The following is a 22094-nucleotide window of genomic DNA, read 5'->3' as shown; positions in this document are numbered from 1 at the left end:
GTTCGACTTTGTCCACTGACTGGCTTCACAACCTCTCTCTGTGTTTACCTTCTCCTAGCTCGGATCACACAGCACCTCCCAACTTCGCCATCTGCTTACCGTTCTCTTGCTCTGCGGTTAGAAATCACACGGCATAAATGCCCGGAGACACTGCCCATCTTCGATTTCCTTAGGGGACGCTCCTCGAAGTGCACAGCAGTGTCAAAAAGGACACGTGGTTTTTAAAGCGCTTTGATGCACTGCACCACCGCCCAGCTTTTCCCCAGAACTGCCGTTTGACACCTTTATTTAAAAACCCACGGCTCTGGGCCTCGGGCAGCACTGAGCATTTCTTGACCAGTGGGGCTGAGGCTGTGGTGTGGCCACTGACATTTTTTTGGAACCTGCCATTTGCTTACCCACTGTTTAAAAAATGAGCCGTCCTTCCGCTTGTGGGTGGTGGGGCTGCACGCACCATGCCCTTGTCACCAAATCCACAAGTATTTTCTTGCAGATGGTTGCTTTGTTGTTGTTGTTAAATTTTAAAGTAAATTTATGGAAACATAAGAAATGCTAGGTCACACCTCGGGTTTTCACGAAGTGAACACACCAGTGTAACCAGCTTTTGAACGAAGACACAGCCCTGGTCACCAGGACGCGGTCCTGACAAGGACCTTCCCACACCACCCTCCTCCTCCCACCTAGAGTAGCCACCAACATGGCCTCCGTTGGAGGGACGGAACGATGGAACCCACAGGTGCGACCTTTTCCACGGGCCGCACAACCACGAGCCTTCCCTGCAGCGTTGTGCATGACTAGCCCACCCCGGCTGCTGTGTCAGCTCCCTGAATGAAGACGGCCACTGAGCCGTTCTGCCCAGCCGCTGGGGACAGCGCTGCCTTCAAACTTCGTCCACACCTCCTGGTGCCTGCTGGTGCCCCCGCAGGGTGCATGTTTAGGAGTGGGAAGTGCCGGGTCACTGTCCACCCCCAACAATGACGCCTCCCAGCGCTGTGGCTCTTGCGGGAACAGTTAACACAGGGCTGAGAACCCTATGCCAGCTGGGAGAACTACACCAAATACCTGTGGGTGTCCAGTTACCACTCAAGAGCATGCTGAAGACACCCCTGGTTTCACAAGACTGAGCACAAGGGCTTCCCTGGTGGCATGGTGGTTAAGAATCCACCTGCCAATGCAGGGGACACAGGTTCGAGCCCTGGTCTGGGAAGATCCCACATGCCGCGGCGCAACTAAGCCCGGGTGCCACACTTACTGAGCCCGTGTGCCACAACTACTGAAGCCCACGCACCTAGAGCCCTCGAGCCACAACCACTGAAGTCCACGTGCCTAGAGCCCGTGCTCCGCTACAAGAGAAGCCACCGCAATGAGAAGCCCACGCACCACAACAAAGAGCAGCCCCCGCTCGTCGCGACTAGAGAAAGCCTGCGTGCAGCAACGAAGACCCAACGCAGCCAAAAATAAAATAAATTAAAAACAAAATTCCACTATTTAAAAAAAAAAGAATGAGCACACGCGGGACGTGATAAAATGAGTCCCAGCACACTGTATCTGGTTTCGGGTTTTATTTTAGAATTTATAAAATTCCAGTGTCATCCATATTCATGAGCCTTTACACATGTTTGCATATAATCTCCAAATTTTAAAGTTAAGGCCAAGGGATGGATGGTAGCCATGGACACATATGATATGGAAGACGTTCAACAAGGAGGAGACGGACACACGCGCCCATTCCCGCCAGGCTCTCCCCGCAGCATCGGAGGCCGCAGGGGACAGGCCTGGGCACAGTCATCTCATCCCCTTTAACAACAACCAAAAACAGAGCGAGCGAGACCCCAAACAGAGTTTAGGAGAGGGGAGTTTGCATCTATGACGTTTAGCAGTAAATGCACGTGTGCAAAAATCTGTTGTGAGAATTAAAAATTTAACTCTGGGGAGGACAGGGCTGGATGCTGTAGGAAAGACAGAGGGAGGGGGAGGTGTGGGCAGACTCCTGGGGGGCCAGTGGGGAAGGCTCTGAAACTCATGCCGAAGAAGAGGGGATGGTCCTTCCCCTGCGAGGCTCCCAGAGGCGGGGGGGCCTTTCCTCCTGTCTCCCTGTTGCAATCAACCCCACCTCCTTCGGGGTCACGCAGCCCACCCAGCAGGAGCAAACGCCCCTCCTTTCCTCTCCCAGGTGGCCACGCCTCTGAATGGGCACACTTAAGGCCGCCGGAGCTAGTGGGGACTTGCAGAGGCGACCGCAGTTAGACTCGGGGTCTACTCAGGAACTGAAGAGTCAGAAGGGGTCCGAGCTCCAGTTAATAAATTGAGAGAAAAACTCTGGGAGTGGGGAGAAGGTGGTCAGAGCAGAGACGACTGTCCCCAGGGCACAGGGCAGCTCCTCTACGAGGCCCAGCATCTGGCAAGACAACTCAGAGTGGCCCGTCGCCTCCGTGGACATGGGGCCCCACCTTTCCCTCTTCAGGGTGGACCTTGACCAAGCCGGCTGGGGCCGGGGCACCCTGACCCGCCAAGGCCTGGGGTCCAACCGCGGGACTGACCTACCACACACCTGACAAAGAGGCCGCCAGCAGCACCGGGGCCTCTGGTCCCGGCCGAGCGGCAGCCTCTCTCTACCCCAGGGCCAAGAGGCCTGCCCTTCGAGCATGCATCAGCGGCCACCTGGGGGGGTGGCCCGTGTGCTCCCCGCTGGACGGGCCCACTGGCCACCGACCCAGTGGGTGAGGGACAGCACAGTCTTGAGCCGGGCACTCGGCTTCCAGCCCCCAAGGCCGCAGCAAACACACCCTGAAGCTCGGGACACCCCATACCAGCTCTGAGGTAGAAAGAGGCAACTAACTCAACAGGGGGCATCTGGGAAGGGGTGGGTGCGAGGGAGCGGAAGGTGGTGTAAAACCAAGTCAGCCAGCGTGCAAAGGGTGGGGCCTCCGCCCAGCAGGAGTGGGTGGTCTCCACCTCCCCGGCCAGCCCCCTCCTCTCCACCTGGCGTTCCTCAGGCCCCGCACTCACCAGGCTCACCAGACGCGGGGCCTGCGCCTGTGCGGTCCGGGGCAGAGACCCCGACGGGACACAGGGCAAGCCAGGGCCCCCCAAGAACCGCGTTTCCCTCCTGCCTCCCTGATCCCTCTGGCTCCACCATGGCTCTCCTTTGGGTCTGCGGGCGCCCAGTGTGCACACCGGGCCTCCCGACCTGCCCTGCCCTGGTCTGGGTAACTGGGCTTTTTGGCAGCTGGAAGAAGGCAGAGCACATTCTACAGGGAGGAGCATCTGGATGGCAGGCAGGCATGAGAGAGAGAGGGGGGTGGGAAAGGAAGAGGGCAAACGTTTTGGCTTTTATAAAGTCAAGGAAATTTATTTCCTGAGGTCATGACACAGGAAGTAGACTCGGCTGCACCTGCGGTGCTCTCCTGGCGGAGGCCAGAGCCTCGCTGACGTGCTGGGTGACACCGTCCTGTGACCTCCTTAGTGTTCACAAGAGTGGAGAGCCGCCCAGAGCGAAGGCTGGGAGCAGGCCCCGCGCTACGCTGGGTGCCACCAGGCCCGGGACCGGGCCACACACAGCGCGGGGTGCCGGCTTCGCTGTGAGACCTCGGGGAAGGGGAGCATCGACAATTTACGGAGGGTCCAGCCGCTGGGTCAGATTGAGACAAACCATCATGTGGTGGGTTCAGGTCAGCAGGCTGGAGAGGGTTCTGCTCTTTGATCATTATCGTTTGGGGCCCCATGGGAGGGTCTTGGGGGCCACCTGAGCCCCAAAGCTGGGAAACTCCTCGGAGCTGCTCATATCGGGAGCCTGTGGGGGGAGAGAGGGCTGGGCTTCAGTGACGAGGCCGCCCCCGCCCCCGCCCCCTAGCAGCTTCTGGAACGGCCGCCGAGGCGCACGCGCAGGGGCTGGACGGCTGAGCCTCACCTTCTCGCTGCTGCTGGCGGTCCAGGGCGCATCACGCACCACAAAGCCCCTGGACGGCGCCTTAGACTCCTCGTGGGGGGCAGGCTTCACGTACAGCTGCAGCGCCTCGCTGTCCACCACGTCGGCCAGCTGTGGGTGCAGGGGGGGGTGTCAGTTTGCAGCAGCGATGCCCGACGGGCACCCCTGCACCCGGCCCCAGGTGCCTGCCGCCCAGCCCGGACTCACGTATTCCTCCTCCAGGTTGAGGATGTGGTCGATGGCCTCCTCCACGTTCTCCGGGAGCCCTGTCACGGTCACGCAGTTGGGGTCTGGGGCCCCACTCTGTGGGAAGCGAATATCCACCTGGAAGGAGCACACACAGCAGCTAAGACGGCTCTGAGGGCCCCGTCGTGTGCGGCTGGGAACGGTCTGTTTCTAGTGAAGATCCCCCCTCGGGAGGACTGGGGCCCTGCGGGGCGCCTGGTGTTCAGAGCCGCATGTGCCCTCACAGATGCAGAGCCATCGGCCACCACAGGGCTGCCGCCTTCCGCAGGCCATGCAGGGCGCTGCCGACAGGGTCAACTACACACAGCTGTGACCCCACGCGACCTCTACCTGAGGGACAGAGACCTGAGCCTCGGAAGTCTCCCGATCCGGTTCCCGAGTGTGGTCAGCGACCCAGGCAGGAAGAGGTGAAGCCCCAGGTGGTCCCCGCTGCCCCCTCAACCGGCTCGTGGGGAAATAAGTGGCTCGATGGTGCACGGAGCACCCAGCCGCTCCCCCCTGCTGTGCTTTTCGGGCTCAACGCCCTTCACAATCAGGTCGGGGACTCACCTTGAATTCATCCATGATTTTGCGGATGGCTTTGCCACGGGCACCGATGATGCGGGCGTGAACACGGTGGTCTAGCGGGACGTCCTCAGAAACCATCTGTTCAAGTTCACCCACAATTTTCAATATGGCATCCCGGGCAGCTTCTGTATTCTTCTCGTACCCTGTGATGGTAATTTGGTCCTGGGGCTGAGAAAGGAGAATCCGGTCAGAAGAGGGGGCACCCAGGGATGCCTGACTGCGAGCACCGACCCAGCGGGGCGCAGCTCTGTGGGGAGGTGAGAAGAGGGGTAGGCGCTCAGCGGGCCTGGGTGAGGGGAAACCCAACCAGCTCAGAAGGGAGAGCGCCTAAAACAGCAGGTTACCAGTACCTGTGTTCTCCCGCCCCCCGCACACACTCCACCAGAAAGACAGTCGCGGACGAGCAGGAGGAAGGGCACCGGGCCCCAAAGCCGAGGGGACGCTGGCAGCTGAGGGCACGGGGGTGGGTAGCCTCCATTGGAGGCATCTCCGCTGGACAGACACACCGACCTGGAGACAAGGTGCAGACAACCGTGGCCGGCACCCCTGCCCCTCAAACCAGCAGGTGAGACGCCAGGGCCGTAAAGATGAGCAGAGCAAATGGGTAACTCAAGGCAGAGAGAAGGAAACTAGAAGCGACAACCTAAAGCCATGCTCCTCAGGACAGGGAAGAGCACTACGCCCACACCGAAGAACACAACACGACGCAGAAGGACCACAGGACACAAACGAACACCTGGACACAAAACAGAAGAGCAGGAACTCGGTGACCCACGCCAGGAGAGAGACAAGAGAAACGCCAGGACACACCAGGGCTGTGGCCAGGTGCCTCCGGTCCCGAAGAAGCAAATGCAGACGGTGGGCGGCGGGCTCCACCCAGAACCCAGCCCAGCAGAGCCCAGACTCCCACCAGCCGGCGGTCCCATCGTCCGCCAAGTACACAACAGCACAGAACAGACTGCAAACGCAGCATAAGCCTCACAGGAAAAAGCCACGAATGCGACCCAGGACCACTCAGCCCCACCTGGCTCATGGAATGCTAACCAAAGTAATCTCAACACTATAAACAGTGACTAAAAACTGATGATTACGTGGAAAAGTTGGGGGAAATAAAAGGTAGTGAAGGCGAAGAGTTTGAACTAAATTCTCAAGATCAAGATAATTTTAAAAAGTCTCGAATGAAGAAGAACAGTAGTTTTATGAACACTGCTTAGAAATACAGAGGTGAAGAAACGGCACTGCCCAAGATGCACCGGGGAGGGTCAGCAGGGTCAGTGAGGATGCCAGGGGCTGAGTCCAGAGCAGTAAGAGGCTGGGAGGAGAGGAGGCAGGGCGGGGGACAGGAGGGCCCAGGTCACCTCCCAGAGGTTGAGCCTGAGGGGCAGAAAGTGCGAGGGAGGGGGCAGGCAGGGGTATGCGACGGCCTGGGGGCCATGTCGGGGGGGAGGGGCTGCCTTCCACCGCCCTCTGAGTGCAGCAGGTGGAGGGCCAGGTGGGCATGGGAAAAGTGCTCCAAGCCCATGACAGAGAAGCCTCGTGCGCTGGCCTGGGCCAACATGGGCCCAGACCCCAAGCCACAATCAGCTCCCCAGAGACCTGCTACTCTCATCACCCCTCTGGATACGCCCTAAGTTTGCGTGGTCACTGTCCCCAGGTCAGGACGAAGACCACCGAGAGCCCCTCTGCCCCCGAAGCGCTCCACCGTGGCGTCTGACTCAAGTGGGGTCCTCCTTACCTGGTTCCCATCATCCTTATCAGGAAACTGGATGTTCACGTCATGCTCCAAGCGGATTTGGGTGATCACTGCCCCCTTCCTCCCAATGATTTTGGGGTGATATTTGGGGTCTACAGTGACACTCAGCTTAAAACTCCTTAAAGCCTGCAGATGAGACAAGAGAGAGTGAGGGGGAGGGGGGGCACGTCCGCCTCGGCCCTCAGCATCGCGCGCCCACGCGCCCCTTCCATCCTCAACCTGGAAGGGATCCGTCGTCACCTCTGCAACAAGAACGAGACACGGCCTTCCCGCTAGCCGCTGCGCCCCTTCCGCCATCAGCTAGTAATGAGAACCCGAGGACCTGACCATTCCACAACCACGAGCACAGATCCTTCAGAAAAGAGGGAAAGCTGCGTGCTGGTAACCGACAGGCCTGGCACAGCACACAGCAAGCCCTGGGCTCTACTACCCTAACTTGTGAAACAGAGACCTGATGAGTAAGTATAAAAAAGTTCTGGGTCTTTTGGGGTAGGGGTACGAAAGCAGGCAAAAAAAAACACCCCAAAACCAAACCAAACCAACAAAAAACCCACAAAAGGGAACAAAAGCGCTAAGGGATGTCCACAGGCAGAGGCTCAGGCAAAGCCCTGGGCAGAGAAGGGCCCCCATGGCCTGTGCTGAGGCTGAGACAGCAGGGACCACAGACTCGTGAGGTTCACGGGCCCTGCCCCATCACCAGACGCCAGGAAGGTTCCCCTCAGCAAGGAGTCCGTTACCCCCACATAAAATGTAACGGTGCTTCAAGTTTCCCGAACACCCGCCCCTGCGTGCATCACTCGTGGAATCCTCCAAACGCCAGCCCCACAGAGAGGCAAAGCGGCTTCTCATGTCCACCCAACGGCAGGGAAACAGCACCGAGGGCGTCAGTGGGAGCCGTGTGGGACCACAGTCACATGTTGGGGGGAGAGGAGGTCTTTCCTAGCAATGGCTCCCAGGCCTCCCCAGCTGAACCTTCCCTGTAAGGTTGGCAAATGTCTTCAGATTTACTTAAGAAACAGCTAATTAACGTGGAAGCCCACCTTTGCCACCGTTACGTCAAGAAGAAAGGGCCACGGCCCCAACATTGCCTCTGATGAAAGCTCGCTGCACGGTGGGTCAACTGGCTCTCCCGCTGCCACCTGACTTCATTGGCTGAGGGGCAGCCCGGGAGCTGGAGGTCGGGGCCCCCCGGGTGATCCTCCCTGGCCCACGCAGCCCCGCCCGGCCCTCACCCGGTCTTCTTGCTCTGCCTGCAGCTCCTTCACCCGCTCCAGCAGCCCAGCCTTGGCCCGGTCCAAATTCGCAGCCAGGCCTGTGATGGCGATGATGTCAGACTGCAGTTCAGGTGCCGGGACGTGAATATTCACCTGTGCGGAGACGGGGACAGGCCTGATGCACGTGCAGGACAGACACGTGTCTACCTGGTCCCCACCAGCGGGGAGCCTGGGAGCCGTGATCAGCTGTCCACCTGTCCCTTTGGCCAGGGACACAACTGCAGGCTCAGGACAAGGCGGGTGGGACGTGAAGCCCCACTCCGAGGGCTGACCTCCTGACCTGGGGGGCACCCCCCCGACACCTGGTCTCCAGGGAAAGGACCCGCCAACAGCTGTACCTCAAACTCGTCCATCATCTTGCGGATCCCGCTTCCCTTCTGCCCGATGATGTACCGGTGAAGGTCAAAAGGCACCTCCACTTCAATGGTGACGGGAACCAGCGCCTGCAGGGCAGGGGGTGAGGTTAGGCCTGAGAGCGAAGAGCAGAGGGACCCTGTGGGCTCAGCAACAGGTCTTCATGGAGCACAGGGGACGAGCCTGTGACAATCGAACCTTCTGTGCCATTCCACTCGGACTGAGAATGCTGCCTAGACCTTTGACTCAACAGAGGACACGGAAAAAGGATGTGGAATGCAGTCTTCAGGTCAATGCTGGCAGAGCAAACAGACCCGGGCCTGTGCTCAACGTGGCAGCCCCTTGCAGAAGCAAAGCAGCACAACTCCAGGGAGAGGCATCAGGGGCCCACAGAGGAGGGGAGCGGGGCTCACAAAGAGGCTCGCCCTGATCCCAGCCTCGCTGAGACCCTAGAGTGGGTCAGAGCAATGGGACACCACCCGGGACCACAGACTCCACTATCCCGACTGCAGCCCCGACCGTGCCCTTTACCTCGGCAAGCTGCTTGCCCCACTTGACCCGTGATACGACAGAACCCGTTCTGTCCACTGAGGTGGCGCTCAGCAATTACTCATCCTTGTGAGCCCCGGCAGCTGCACACCATGGAGGGTGAGTCCGAGCCCCGCCAGCTCCGCGCCCGTCCTTGGCCCGGGCCTGCAGCCCTGCTCCTGGGCTGTGACCCAGTCCAGCACCTTCTGCAGTGCGAGCCGAGGTGCTTGGGCTCAAGTGACTAGAGCCGCTCTCCCTCCCCGCCCCCACCCCGGTGCCTGCTGATGGGCCCCCAGGGACGTGGGAGTGGTGGTGGGGTTCTGAACGCACCTCGAGGGCTTCCTTGGCGGCCTCACACTTCTCCTTCCGGCCGGAGATGACGATGATGTCGCACCTCCTGGGGGAGCCGGGCTCGGCCTCCTTGCCATCCCTCCCCTCCCCCGCGTCGTCACCATTCTCCTGGACAGCAGGCTCCACACTGTGCACTAGGGACAGGGAAGGGGCAACTCAAGCTGCTGAGCGCCCAGGCCCAGGCCATCCTACGGGCCACCGCACGACGCTCGTCCCTGTCCAGACCCATACACTGGTCCAGCGCCTACGGGGGGTGCTGGTGGGGAGGGAAGAGTCCTGCCTGACTCCGGGAGGACGCTGGCTGGCTGGGGGAGGAGACAGACCTGCGGGAGGGGCACGGAGCAGGGCCCACTGCGCCCGAGAGGGAAGGAGACCAGTGCCCGGATGGTCATGACAACCCAAGTGACCCGTGCTGGGTGGAGGCAGCCAGGAGGGGCTGGAGAAGATGGCTGGGGAGGGGCCAGCTTCTTGTGCCAGGAAGCCAGCAAATCCCAGAGCACTGGGGGGCACGGGAGCCGGCGGCGTGGCTCCCCTGGCCCCTCTAGGATCTGGGCGTGGCCGAAATAAACAACACGACATTCGTGGAGCGAGACAGAACCCAGGAGCGAATGAGCACACAGACACAACGGCCTAAAGCAATCACGACCCTGGACTGAGCTGGGGAAAGGTGTGGGCTCGGCAGGACACTTTTAAGATCAGCAGAACCTGCATGTGGACGACGAACTAGGCCGCAGTATCACGTAACACTGGATCTTCTGAGTCTGGTGAGTGATAGAAGAGAATGCTCTCATCCTTACGAAGAAGCCACTACAGGTAAAGGGTGCGTCTCAAGATTACATTTAAATAACTCAGAAAAAACAAGCGTGCCTGTGTGTAAGGGAGGGGGGTGAATCTGGATGTATCTTTACACCATCCTGTGTAATCTTTCTTTAATGTGAAGTTTCAAAATGAGGAAGTAAACGTTCAAGTGTGAAACATAAATGTGACAAATACGATTTAACTCGTTTCTACTCAAAACAGCCCATCTTCTCAGGAAACCAGGAGCTTCAACAGCCATGACAAGCTCCGTAGAGGACAGAGGACAGAGCAATGGGAGTGCACCCTGCAGGCCACAGGGTTGCCACCAGACCCAATGGGTCAACAGGAAGGAGATGGGCAAGCAAGGAGGACACGGGATTTACAAAGTTGGGTCTGAGACACCAGCTAGATCTGTATCCCGCAGGTCACCTCCCTGACCACCGATCGCCCTGCCCTGCCCTGTCCCGTCCCCGGGGGCACAAGCACAACCAGGTGACAGGCAGGACACCTGGAGCTGAAGGGCCGTCCCATAAGGGCAGCCAGCCATTCAGACGGTGCCCTCTGGCCGGTCAGTGGCTGCCTCATGAGAGGGGTGCTGGCAACAGGGAGGAGGTGCTGCCGGGACGGAGCCCAGCACACGTGGCACACAGAGGGCCCGGAAAAAGCGGCAGGCCTGCACTCAGGGCTCCCCACTGCACAGGAGGCTGCAGGTGCTTTGCTCTCCCCTGGCTTGGTCACCAGCAGCTGTGAACCTCTAGGAGATCTGAAGGGCACCTCACCACCCTGGAGCAACTAACACAGCCCACCTCTGAGAAACCAGGGAGTGACCCTGAACCTCTGGAAGCCCCCAGGACAGCCGACCGTACTGGCAGTGCACCCGCGCAGGAGCCCCAGGAAGGGAGGAGCTTCACCAGGACAGCCAACAGCCGCCACCACCTACCCTAGGCTGGGACCACACACACACACACCCACACCCACACACACACCCACACCCTCCGCTTCGCAAGCACAGGGCTCACCGCAAGGACTCACCTGGGTTCTCTTCTCTGTCTGGGAATTTAATCTGAACGTTATAGTCCCGAGTAATCTGTTGGATTTTGGAACCTTTGGGGCCCATGACCGATCGATGGAATTTCTGGGGTATGGCGCATTCTATGGTCACCTGGGCTTCCTGTGGGGAGACAGAGCAAAAAGAAAATAACCGGCAAAGGTTAGTTGCTTAGGGTCAAATTCACATCCATCGCTTTCGTTTCCGTCCCCCTATAGCCGCTTCCCAGCATATGGACAGCCTGCGGTGCAGGGCAGGGCCAAAGGGGAGGCCTCTTTCTGAAGCGCTTCCCAAAAAGCGTACCGCCCAGAACTAGAACGTAACATCTCACTGCTCTGCAGACAAAGGAGGGCCCCTCCCCCACCGCACTGCAGGAGGTGCTGTTAGGAGCCATCCCTCAAGGGATGACGTTTGGAGGCTGGGCTGGTCCACAAGGAGGGTGAGGTTCTAAAGGCTGGTTCAGAAACCCCACACGTTTTCAGGGGACCTCTCCCTTTGGGAGGAGCAGGGGGAGGCCGGTCCTTGTGGGATGCCCACCCACCATCAGGAAGGAGGCTGAACACCAGACCCCTGGCGCTGCCGAGGGAGCGTCCACCCGCCTCGGGGCCTGGAACCCTGCCGAGCCTCCCGGGCGCCCACCAGGTCCTCGATGATCTCCTGGATGCGCTTCTTGGCTGCCTCCACGCAGTCCTTGGCCCCCTTGAGGGTGACCTTGTCGCTCTGCGTGCCGGAGCGTGGGAAGCTAACCATCACACCGCCGTACTCCTCAGCGATCTCGCGCAGAACCTGGCCTCTCCGGATGACAAAGTGACGGTGGTGCTTGGGGTCCACCAGCATGTAGTCTTCAACCACGTTGTCCTGCGGCGTTGCGAGAAGGGCGCAGTGTGACCCGCCCTGCTGAGCGCGCCGGGACCCCAGGGCCCCCAGCCAGGGCCCGGCCCCCACCAGGCCTCACCAGGCTCCGGATCAGGGCCTCCAGCTCCTTCTGGGCCTCCCTGACGGCGCCCTCCTTCCCTATGATGGTGATCAGGTCCTGGTCCCTGTCCTCAGCCGCCGGGAAGATGACGCGGGCCCCGGTGCTGTCACGCACCTTGCGGATGTTGCCGCCCCCTTTGCCGATGAGGAACTTGTGATACTCCGGCTTGGCGCGGATGTCGACAGTGAAACTCTTGGTTTGCTGCAGAAACCAACCCCACGTTTGTTGGCCTGAGCCACCTGCCTGGGCCCTGGAGCAGGTGACGAAGAGGGCCTAGGGGTTGGCGCTGTGAGGGGGAGTTCTCCTCACAGTGTCACCAACGTCCCTCCAAAGGGGGCTACTCAAACCTCAGCAAGCACGTGGACAGACACCCGGACAACATGGTACTCGCATTTCCTCCCCTCCACGATCAGAGACACCAAGGTGGAGACAGCACTCAGCCTAGAGCCCCAGGCCTGCCACTGACCAGCAATGACCAAGCTTCTGCGAGCTGCTCTCTATCTCCATCTGCAAAGGGGACGTGGGCTGGGGGGACTGCACCCGCACAACAGGAAGACCATGGCACGCCGGGAGCCTCTCCCAGCCCGGGCACCCACACTGCTCCCGACGCCAGTGGACGGCGCCCTGTCCAGTCCTCACTCCCTAGGGCTCCAGGTGACCTACGCACCACCAGCTGCAACCTCCAACTCGGAGACGGCCAAGCCAACCAAGGCCCACATCTGACACCACGAAAGGCCCTGGCCTGGCGACCTCGCTGAGATGCCGGTTCCTCTGGCAGAAGCGCCAGGAGAATGTGAGGGGGACACACCCCCAGGCGGACAAGCCCATGCCGGGCAACCACTCTCCTTTCTCTTGTCATGAAACCCGGCCCCCAAGCTAAACGGTGAACAGCCTAAGTCTGTTATCTTTGGGTGCCGGTTTCGCAAAACACCACTGAGAATCCTCAATTTTTCAGACAGACACTCGCAAATAGCAGCATTCTAAAAGCTAACGAGTTAGCTGAGCCCAGCCCAGCAACATGATACAGGATGAGACATCAAAAACAGGTGGGGTTCGCCCCGGAAACGCCAAAGTTGGTTAAACACCAAATCAATCTAATATCTGCACTAAAAAAAGAAAAACCAGGTGATCATGTCAGCAGATCCTACAATACACCCATTCCTGAAAAAAACGCTCAGCACACTCGGAACAGAAGGGAACTTCCTCAGCTGCATAAAGAGCGACTGCCAAAGACCCAGAGCACAGCTCACGTCCCGCACGGCGAAGGGCCGAGGGCTGCCCCGAGCCCACGCCAGGCGAGGCTGTCCGCTCACCACGGCTACTGAACGCGCACGGGAGGTCCAAGCAACGCAGTAAATAAACAAGGCACACAGGCGGCGCAGGGCAGAAAGAAAAAGAACTGCACGTTCACAGGTGGTGTGTTTCACCTGTAAAACTCGCAAGAATCCGCAAAAAAAGGTACTGTCACTGCTAAGTGAGCTGTAGGCCAGATGCATAAAATAAGGCCAATACGCAAAAATCAAATATGCTTCTACGTGCAACAGCAACTGGAGATTGAAGTGCCAATCGTATAAAAAGTACCATTTATAATAAAAACAAACTAAAATCAAAACAGACATAAACCCAACAAAACGTGAACAAGATCTTCACGCTAAAAACTACAAAACACCAATGAAAAATCAGAGTTTAAAAATTGAATCGATGTGGACTGGAAGATTCAAAACTGCCGAGACAACAATTCTCCCTGCTTTGATCTTCAGATCCAACACGACCCTAATCAAAATCCAAGCAGGATTTCGCTCTAGAAATTGACAAGCTGGCTCCAAAATGCATATGGAAAGGCGGAGGGTCTAGAAGAGACAGAGCAGTTTAAAAAGCACGAAGCTGAAGGCCTCCCGAGACGCCCCACAAAGCGGGCCGTCCGCTGCGGTGCTGCTGAAACGGAGCCAAGTCCACAAACAGAGCGGCACCTGGGATTTTAACAAAAGGGCAAAGGCGACTGAGTCAACAGAGAACCTTGGGAGGTGACAGTCAAAAGGTTTTTATCTGAGTGGCGGTCACATGAACGTATGCTTGTCGAAACTCAGAGCTATACACTAGACTTTGCCGTATGTAAATCATACTTGAGGGAAAAAGCCCCAAATGACAAGCCTAGCAGCACATTTTCTACCCTGAATATGTAGGCATCCGAGTTGGAAAGGCCCTTCAGTGGGGGCAAGAATCAGAGACATACAGGTATATATAGGTGTTTGCTAACCTGCCACACAGAGAGGGTGTGTGGAGGCGCCCAGCGTGACAAGAGGACAGACACAGTGACCCTCCTGGGCGGTGCTCACCTTCTCCTCCGCCAGGTGCAGGAGCTGTTTCCGGGCCTTCTCCACGTCCGAGGAAGGGCCCCTGATGATCACGGTGTCACTTCCCGAACCCTCCACGGGGAAGTGGATGTGGACCCCACCGCACTCCTCCATGATGGAGCGGATGAGGCGGCCCTTGGTGCCGATGAGCGAGTTGTGCAGCTTGGCAGGGATGGAGACCTCCACCTCGGCTATGTTGGCCTGAAATGACACACAGCACGAGCGAGCCAGGTTTTTGTGTGGCGGGAAAGGGCAGACATGCTGCGGAGGGAAAGCCGTGACGTCACACAAGATGTCTCCCTCAGGCGCCTGCAGCAGAGGCAGGGCCGAGATGCCCGAGGACCAACCCTCCCAAGAGCCCCGTAAGCAAGGACCCTGCCTCTACTCAAGGCGGAGCACAGGGACTGGATCACCTCCCACGTGACACAGCGACAAGACGCCGGAGACAGGAAACAGGCCAAGCCTGGTCCCTGCCGCCGGCCCAAGTCCCTGCATCAAGCATGCAGCCCTGACAGCCCAGGGAGAGCGCAGCCCCCAGCACTGCAAGCTCACGGGCTGAATGTGCGGGGAGACCAGCTGGGCCAGGGAAAGGACCGCCACAGACCCGGGACCAAGCACCGCTGTGATCCCACCCAACAAATCTAAAAAGCAAGTCCGAAAAGGAGCAAACTGTTTTAAAGTAACTTATCGAAGCTCAAAGATATTTATAGAAATGCAAAAATATCCAGCACCCACCAAAGTAAACTTCATAATATCTAGCATCCAATTAAAAAAAACAAACAAAAAAACCGGACATGCAAAGAAGTAGGAAAAAACAACCCATCACGAGGAATGAACAACGGAAAACAACCCAGAAATGACACAGAGGTTAGAGCCAGTGGGCCAAGGACACTAAAACAGGTATTTTCATCACTAGACTACACAGGTCAAAAAGCCAAAGGCAAGCTGAATGTGTCAAGCATAAAAACAAATGGCTGAAACTGAACTTGTAGAGGTGAAGACAATATATGAAAAGAGGAAAATATACTTGGTATAATTACAGATCAGACATTGCAAAAAACTAATGACCTTGAAGAGACTGTTGAAAGGAGGGAAAAAAGCACTCCTCCTCCCCAAGCAAATAAAAAGGCACTGGTGGACAGCAGGGCAAGGTCAAGCTGCCTAGCACCAGGTAATCTGAGTTTCCGGACGACAGAAAAAAACAGTGAGAAATAACGATCCAAATATTTCCAAATCTGAAGACAACTCTAACCTCACATATCCAAGAAGCTCGATGAGAGCTTCAAACTCCAAAGAAACACGAATGAAATTACACCAGGACACATCGTAAGTTGCTAAAAGCTGGTGATATGATCATTAAACAGGCCAGAGGAGCAAGGATGACATCAGGTGTCTCGTCGGAAACCACGTTAAGTGAGAGACACTGAGGCAAAGCCTCGAGTGCTGAACGAAAGCCACCAACCTGAGGATGTGGGGCTGGTGGGCATGCGAGATGGTGCAGCCACTGTGGAAGACAGTCTGGTGTTTCTTACAAAACCAAATGTTACTCTTATGACACGATCCATCTTACTACTTACTACTAAGTAAAAGAAGCCAGTATGAAAAGGCTACATGCTATTCCAACTATTTGACATTCTGGAAAAGGCAAACTATGGGGCCAGTGAAAAGATTGGTAGTTGTCACCGTTTGGAGGGAGGGAGGGATGAACAGCTAGAGCGCAGAGGATATGTTGACGTGGGTGTATTTTCTTATTAAGATGCATATAGGGTTTACGGTATGTCGACAAAACACAGTGGCGGGCGCAGGGCTGGAGGCCCACTGTTCTCAGTTCCTTACACTGAGTTTCAAGCAGCATCAAGTCACCTGAAGACAGGCTGTGGGAAGTTGAAGATGTATATACCAAACACCCTAAAGCAACCACTAAAATAAAACAGAGGTACACCCAATAGACCAAAAAAGGAGGTTAAAAGGAATCATAAAAACATCTAACCCAAAAGAAGGCAGAAAAGAGAACAAAGTAGATGGGACAAAGAGAAACAAACAGCAAGACAGTAGGTTTAAATCCAAGTGCTCTACGTAAAATCATCACACTGAGGGGGCCAGGGGCTGGGGAGAGGGAAGGAAGAGCTGTTATTTGGTGGGGACAGAGTCTCCGTTTGGGAAGATGAAACCGTTCTGGAGGTGGCGGTGGTGACGGCTGCACAACAGTATGAATGGCCTTAGTGCCACTGAACTGGACATTTAAAAGTGGTTAGGATGCTGAATTTTGTTTTTCAAACTTCACAATTTTAAAAATGGAAAAATTATAGTCACATTAAATGTAATTTAATTAACTTACTAAGTGTATGTAATAAAACTTGCCATACATACCACAGAAACATATATAATTACTAATGTGATTAAAACGTAAACACTTTTATTTAAAAGGCAGAGATTGTCAGACTAAATAAAAAAGCAAGCTGCCTAAAAGAATCTCACTTTGATAAGAGAAAAAGTAGATTTCAGAGAAAAGAATATTACGAGGGTTAAAAGGAGATCATTCTACAATGCTGCAAATTACGTATACTAGGAATGAGAAAGATGACATTACCAGAGACAGGAAAGAGATAATACGTGAACATTAAGAAAATTTTTACACTAGTTAACTTGACAACTTAGATAAAAGAGGAAACCCCTTGAAAGACACAAACTACAAAGCTCACACAAGAAGGAACATGATCTCCTGTGATGAAGCGTCACCCGGCAGTGAAAAGCAGCACTGACACGTGTGACAACGTGGTGAATCTGGAAGGACCTGTGGTCTGAGAACAGCGAGGCCTGCGTGCGGGCGGAGGCTCCACGGTTCCCCTCACACAGTGAAGCAGGAAACTTACCCCAACCCACGGCGGCGCAGAGACCAGGGTGGATGGGGGGGCGCCAGGAGCCCAGTGGGGCAGAGGCGGGAGTGAAGGGGGATGAGGGTATTTCGGGGTGACGGTGTGCGCTATCTGGATCGTGGAGGTGACTCCAGCGGTCAAAACTTACACTGCACACTTTAAACACATGCAGTCTCTTGCCTGTTAATTTTTCAAAAAATTGAAAAAAAAAAAAAAAAAAAGTAACACCTTCAGAATGGGACGATTTCCAAGCACCTGAGTGGGACAAGCGGCAGGCATCTCTTGGTGGCCCACCCGGCCCTGCGCCCCAGGCTAGAGCACCCCGCCACACAGCGTCCCGTTACCAGGTCTTTCTGGATGGACAGGATGCGGCTCCGGGCGGCCTCGCAGTTGGCTCGCTTGCCTGTGATGATGATGGTCTCCGAGTTGCTGTTCTCTGCAGGAAGGTCGATCTTGGTGTTGCTTTCCTCCCGGATCTACAAGGAGCGAGGGGACCGTGAGCGGCTGACTTCCCAGGGCTGGGCAGCAAGGCTCCCTTCTTCAGCTCTAAAGCCAGAACAGCGCAGGGCTATGGGGGCAGGGGGGGCAGAGCCAAGATTCGGGAGACACGCCGGCTGGTCACCTTTTTAATGTTTGCACCTCCTTTCCCAATGATGTTCTTATGAAACTGTTTGAAGATCGGAACAGAAATTGAATAGCTATTTTCCACCTAAAAAACACAAAAGATGGTACAATTAACCGTCGTACTACAGATTGACTTTGCCTTCTTGTGCCTGAAGGTGGGACGGAATGACAGGATTCTGCGACCTACTTCTCTCCCCACCTGACCTCCAGAGATTTGTCACAGGAAAGGTGAGACAACTTATCCGACAACTGACCAACCGGGCGTGCCAGTCAGCTACCGCAAAGTCCCTCCCGGGAAGAGCGGCCCGCGAGAGCGCCTGTGATCTGTTACACACGTGTTCTACAATCCAGAAGTGCCTGGACACACACCAGCTCTTTGGTGTCATAGCCAGGAGCAGAGCTGCCTGAGGGTGGGCAGAGGCCGGGATGCCAGGCCTAGGAGAGAGCTCAAAATGCCCATGAGGGCAGCAATTCCCACCCTCCAGGGCAGCGCTGGGAAGCCCTCCTCATCACCCCTCTGAGGAGGTCAAGTCCAAGCCCCCGAGAACCCCTGGAAAGCACGGGGCACCTGCAGCCCTCCCACCAGCCGCCCTCAGCACTCTCCAAACTGCCTCTTCGCATTCCAAGTTTCGAGGAAGATAACAAATCAACACGTGACTCCTCCGGCTACGTGTGTAACCCTCTCTGCTCCTTACTGGATGGGAGAACTTCTCTGCCTAGGTATCCGAAGACCCCTCAAGAAACAAAGCAGGGACTTCCCTGGTGGCGCAGTGGCTAAGAATCCGCCTCCCAACGCAGGGGACACGGGTTTGAGCCCTGGTCCGGGAAGATCCCACATGCTGCGAAGCAACTAAGCCCCTGTGCCACGACTTCTGAGCCTACGCTCTAGAGCCCGCAGGCCACAGCTACTGAGCCCACGTGCTGCAACGACTGAAGCCCACGTGCCTAGAGCCCGTGCTGTGCAACAGGAGAGGCCACCGCAATGAGAAGCCCGCGCACCGCAACAAAGAGGAGCCCCCCCCTCGCCGCAACCAGAGAAAGCCCGTGGGCAGTAACGAGGGCCCAACACAGCCAAAAGTAAGTAAATAAATAAATTTATGAAAAGAAACAAAGTAACTCTGCACAGGAAAAGGATTTCTGCTGCTCTAAATACCGTGAGGTGGGGGGCTGCCCCAGTGCCCAAGCGCGCTCCCCGAAGCAGGGGTTCTGGGGAGCACCCCCAGCCCCTACCACCCTCGACACTGTCGCACAGCAAAGCATGGAAGCGCGCCCTCACCAGATCTGCCGCCACCTTCTGCATGTACTTCGTGCATTTCTCCACCTCATTCTTGGGCCCTCTAAGCTGGACAATATCGCTTTTCTGTGCTGGGTCTGGAAAGTTGATGATGACCTAGAACAAATCATCAGGAGACCAAGTCTGATTATTAGCGAGGACTGGATTCCAAAATACTGAATCAAGAATGTCTTTGGGAAACCTTTACCTCTGGGAATTTGTCCCGAATTTCACGGATCCGTTCACCCTTCTGCCCAATGATTGTGCGATGAAATCTCTGCTCAATGATTAGATCCTTGGTACGCTCGTTTTCCTAAAAATACAACTGAGCACAGTGAGGGGCGCCCAGGTGCACCCCTGCAGCACTGCCAGGCACCAGCGGCTGGCAGGGAGCACCCCTCGCAGAGCACCTGCCCTCTCCAGCAATGCCCACACTGCACGTTACTCTGGTTGTGTGTTATTCTCCTGAACAAAGCAGACGAGAAAACGGAGTGTAGGACCCTTCACCCAGAAGTGCTACTGCAGCAGCTCATCCAGCAATTCTACTTAACGGGCGGGCTGCGAGGCTTCGCCCTCTGCACAGCCCTCCTGAACACTGCGTGGCCCGGACCGCGTCCCTGTGCGGACGATTAAGGAAGAGTGGCTCAACACAGGGCGCTGAACCCGTGTGGCTCTCACCCTCCTCCAGAGGTCCTATCAAAACGTGGGAAGTACAAGAAAACGAGCAGAGCTGGAACACAGAGACAAACACTAACAGCCAAGCAGACGCTTCAAACAATTCTGGGAGGTTCTGGATCAGACTGGCATCAGGGTGACAGAGAAACAAGGGTTCAGCAACCCAGTACCAGGATAAGGCACCCCAGAGCAAGGATATATCTGTCTGCATTTGACTCAGAAAACCAAGAAACGTGTGTGAGGGCTGGTGGCTTAGTCTCTGGGATGGGGAACAAGGCACCACCCTGACGCTGGCTGTGCAGATAACCACACAGCCGTGCTTCTTGACCTCGGCTGCACACGAGAATCACCTCCAGAGAAGTCATCACTGCAGCTGGGACTCTGGGGTCTGGCCAAGGCTGAGCACCCAGAGCCCTAGCACCTCCCTAGCACTACATGGGGCCCTGGGGATGGGGGGGAATGAAGGAAACTCGGTACCAGCAAGTCACACCCGCACCGGCCACCCTCTAGGACGGCACAGGAGGAAGGTGCTGCCACACAGCCCCAGCCCCAGCCGCGGGCTCACCATGCGGGAGGCGAGCTCCAGCAGCTCGCGCTTGGCCTGCTGCACGCCCTGCGGGTCCCCCTCGATGCGGATCAGGTTGCTCTTCTCGCTGTCGGGAGGGATGCGCACAGACACCTTGTACTGGTCTTTGATTCTGTTTACTGAAGAACATAAAAGGACACGCGCAACTGGATGCAGAATCTACCTTGCGCCACCAATGACTCACAACGTGGCAGGACAGGGCTAGAGCCCTCCCCAAAGCTAACCACTCATCCCATAAGCAAAAACTCCACAGCAAGACCTTCCATGTTCGACAAGGAGTCAGGTATGGACCACAGGCTGGCACCTCCCTGAGAACTTCCAGTGTCCTACGGCGAGGGCCACTCGGTGCCTGAGATACAGCTGGTCTGGGCATGGCCAGCACATTTCTAATGTGGAGACAGACAACTACTGTTCAAGTAAAAAAAAATTACTCTCAAGAATATAATAAAAATAAGAAGCCATTAAAATCCAGAAGTTCCCACATTACCTGAAGATAAAAGCACCCCCATCGACCACCTTGGAGCCCATGGAGGCCATGCTGTCTAAGGAGACTCCATCGTCAGCACAGCTCCAGCCTGAGCACTTCACTGTCTTTGCAAAACCAGTGGAGTTGTTGACAACCCTCCCCTGTCACCTTCTCTAGACAGAGATCCAGGCTCCCACACCCTGGGGAAGCCTCATCACCAGGAAATGGGGTCGGCATTTTGCCCACCATGTAGTAAAGGGGAACCAAGCTCCTTAGAGGGTCGCCAAGGAGGGATCTGAGCAAACACGGACACAGCCATGAGCCGACCCGCTCGGGGGCTGCTGTTCCAGGGCAGAACCACACGGGACAAGAGCCAAGGACACAGAAGCTGGGTGGCAGATTTTAGATGAAAGAAAACGAAGGTGAGAAACTGAACCAGAAGAGAACGGAACAGACACAATTCTCTGAACAATGCAAAGTGGCTCTGCACTTCCCAGGGAGCAGAAACCAGAAATTAACATCAGAACTGCACTTCCTTACATTTTCTGTTTAAGAAAACACTGCAGTTAAACAAAACAAAAAACAAAAGCAAATTTATGGTGTGTGCAAATTTACGGCTCAAGCAGCACTGACTGGTGTCACTCCCTGTGGGCGTCTGCCCGTTGTTTAAAACGCTCCAGAACTCACAACTGACACCAACTAAAGCAGCAGCAACTAACTAGCTTACATTTACTCTGAACAAAGAATGGACTGCACAGGGCAAAACCCAACAGGGCAGGCACACGGAGGTGTCCTACCTACACTGGCGGGGGGTGCCCGCTACCTCACCTCCACCAAAGGTCACACACAGGGGACAGAGCTGTTCTCAGGACTGGTGAGCACTGTGATGCCTAGAACGGCACTGAAGTTAAACTGAGCAAAGCAGTGGATTTCAAAACACATCCGACATCCGCGGATTCAAGCGGAGCGCTCACTCGGCACGTTCCAACTTGAGCCGGTTCAGTCCGCGGCTGAGCCCGGGCTGGCCAGCCCAGCAGGGGCGTGGTCAGGGGCGCATGTGAGGATGGCGGATGGCAGACCCCACCCCAGCAGGTCTGGCTGGACTGTGAGGACACGGCCCCCTGCATGCCTTCACGACCAGGCTCATCACGTTCACCTCTAGGCCCATCAGCTCCAGGCCAACCTCGGCCCTGGGGGAGGCCCCAGCTAGGAGTCTAGGCCGCCCTCCCGCTGGCGCTCTGCTGAGGACGCCCCACCTGCCCTCCGCGTGCTGCCCCCACTCACTGTTGGCCCCGCTCTTCCCGATGAGGTGTCTGTGGAACTTGTGGTCGATGTTGATCTCCACGTAGTCCATCCGGTTAATCTGTGGGAGAAGCACAGAGCAGGACACTGGAGACCAGAGTCCAGGACCTGGGCC

At 56.4% G+C, this 22094-nt stretch overlaps 1 protein-coding gene across 4 annotated transcripts in view; it reads right to left on the bottom strand.

Moving 5' to 3' along the window:
* Window positions 1–1547: 1547 nt before the first annotated feature.
* HDLBP (high density lipoprotein binding protein) overlaps window positions 1548–22094 on the bottom strand; it is a 69158-nt gene continuing 48611 nt past the window's right edge. For 3 of the 4 annotated variants that reach the window (XM_027116335.1, XM_027116345.1, XM_027116355.1), the window contains 18 exons: window positions 21962–22040; window positions 20191–20330; window positions 19159–19263; window positions 18954–19067; window positions 17676–17762; window positions 17398–17529; window positions 14160–14378; window positions 11803–12024; window positions 11487–11705; window positions 10832–10970; window positions 8981–9135; window positions 8107–8211; window positions 7727–7861; window positions 6477–6620; window positions 4724–4909; window positions 4136–4252; window positions 3911–4039; window positions 1548–3793 (listed from right to left, as the gene is read on the bottom strand). In XM_027116335.1, the coding sequence (XP_026972136.1) occupies window positions 3707–3793; window positions 3911–4039; window positions 4136–4252; window positions 4724–4909; window positions 6477–6620; window positions 7727–7861; window positions 8107–8211; window positions 8981–9135; window positions 10832–10970; window positions 11487–11705; window positions 11803–12024; window positions 14160–14378; window positions 17398–17529; window positions 17676–17762; window positions 18954–19067; window positions 19159–19263; window positions 20191–20330; window positions 21962–22040 (2514 nt within the window). In that variant the 3' untranslated portion in view covers window positions 1548–3706. Of the gene's footprint in view, window positions 3794–3910; window positions 4040–4135; window positions 4253–4723; window positions 4910–6476; window positions 6621–6734; window positions 6847–7726; window positions 7862–8106; window positions 8212–8980; window positions 9136–10831; window positions 10971–11486; window positions 11706–11802; window positions 12025–14159; window positions 14379–17397; window positions 17530–17675; window positions 17763–18953; window positions 19068–19158; window positions 19264–20190; window positions 20331–21961; window positions 22041–22094 lie in introns of those variants that run through there. The other variant, XM_027116361.1, reaches the window with a different exon arrangement.

Source organism: Aethalodelphis obliquidens, unplaced genomic scaffold (genome assembly GCF_003676395.1).
Source record: "Aethalodelphis obliquidens isolate GAN/ISIS:26980383/991018 unplaced genomic scaffold, ASM367639v1 scaffold2, whole genome shotgun sequence".
In the NCBI taxonomy this organism is placed as follows: Eukaryota; Metazoa; Chordata; class Mammalia; order Artiodactyla; family Delphinidae; genus Aethalodelphis; species Aethalodelphis obliquidens.
Note: the sequence above shows the minus strand (reverse complement) of the source record. Positions and strands in the feature narration are given on the sequence as shown.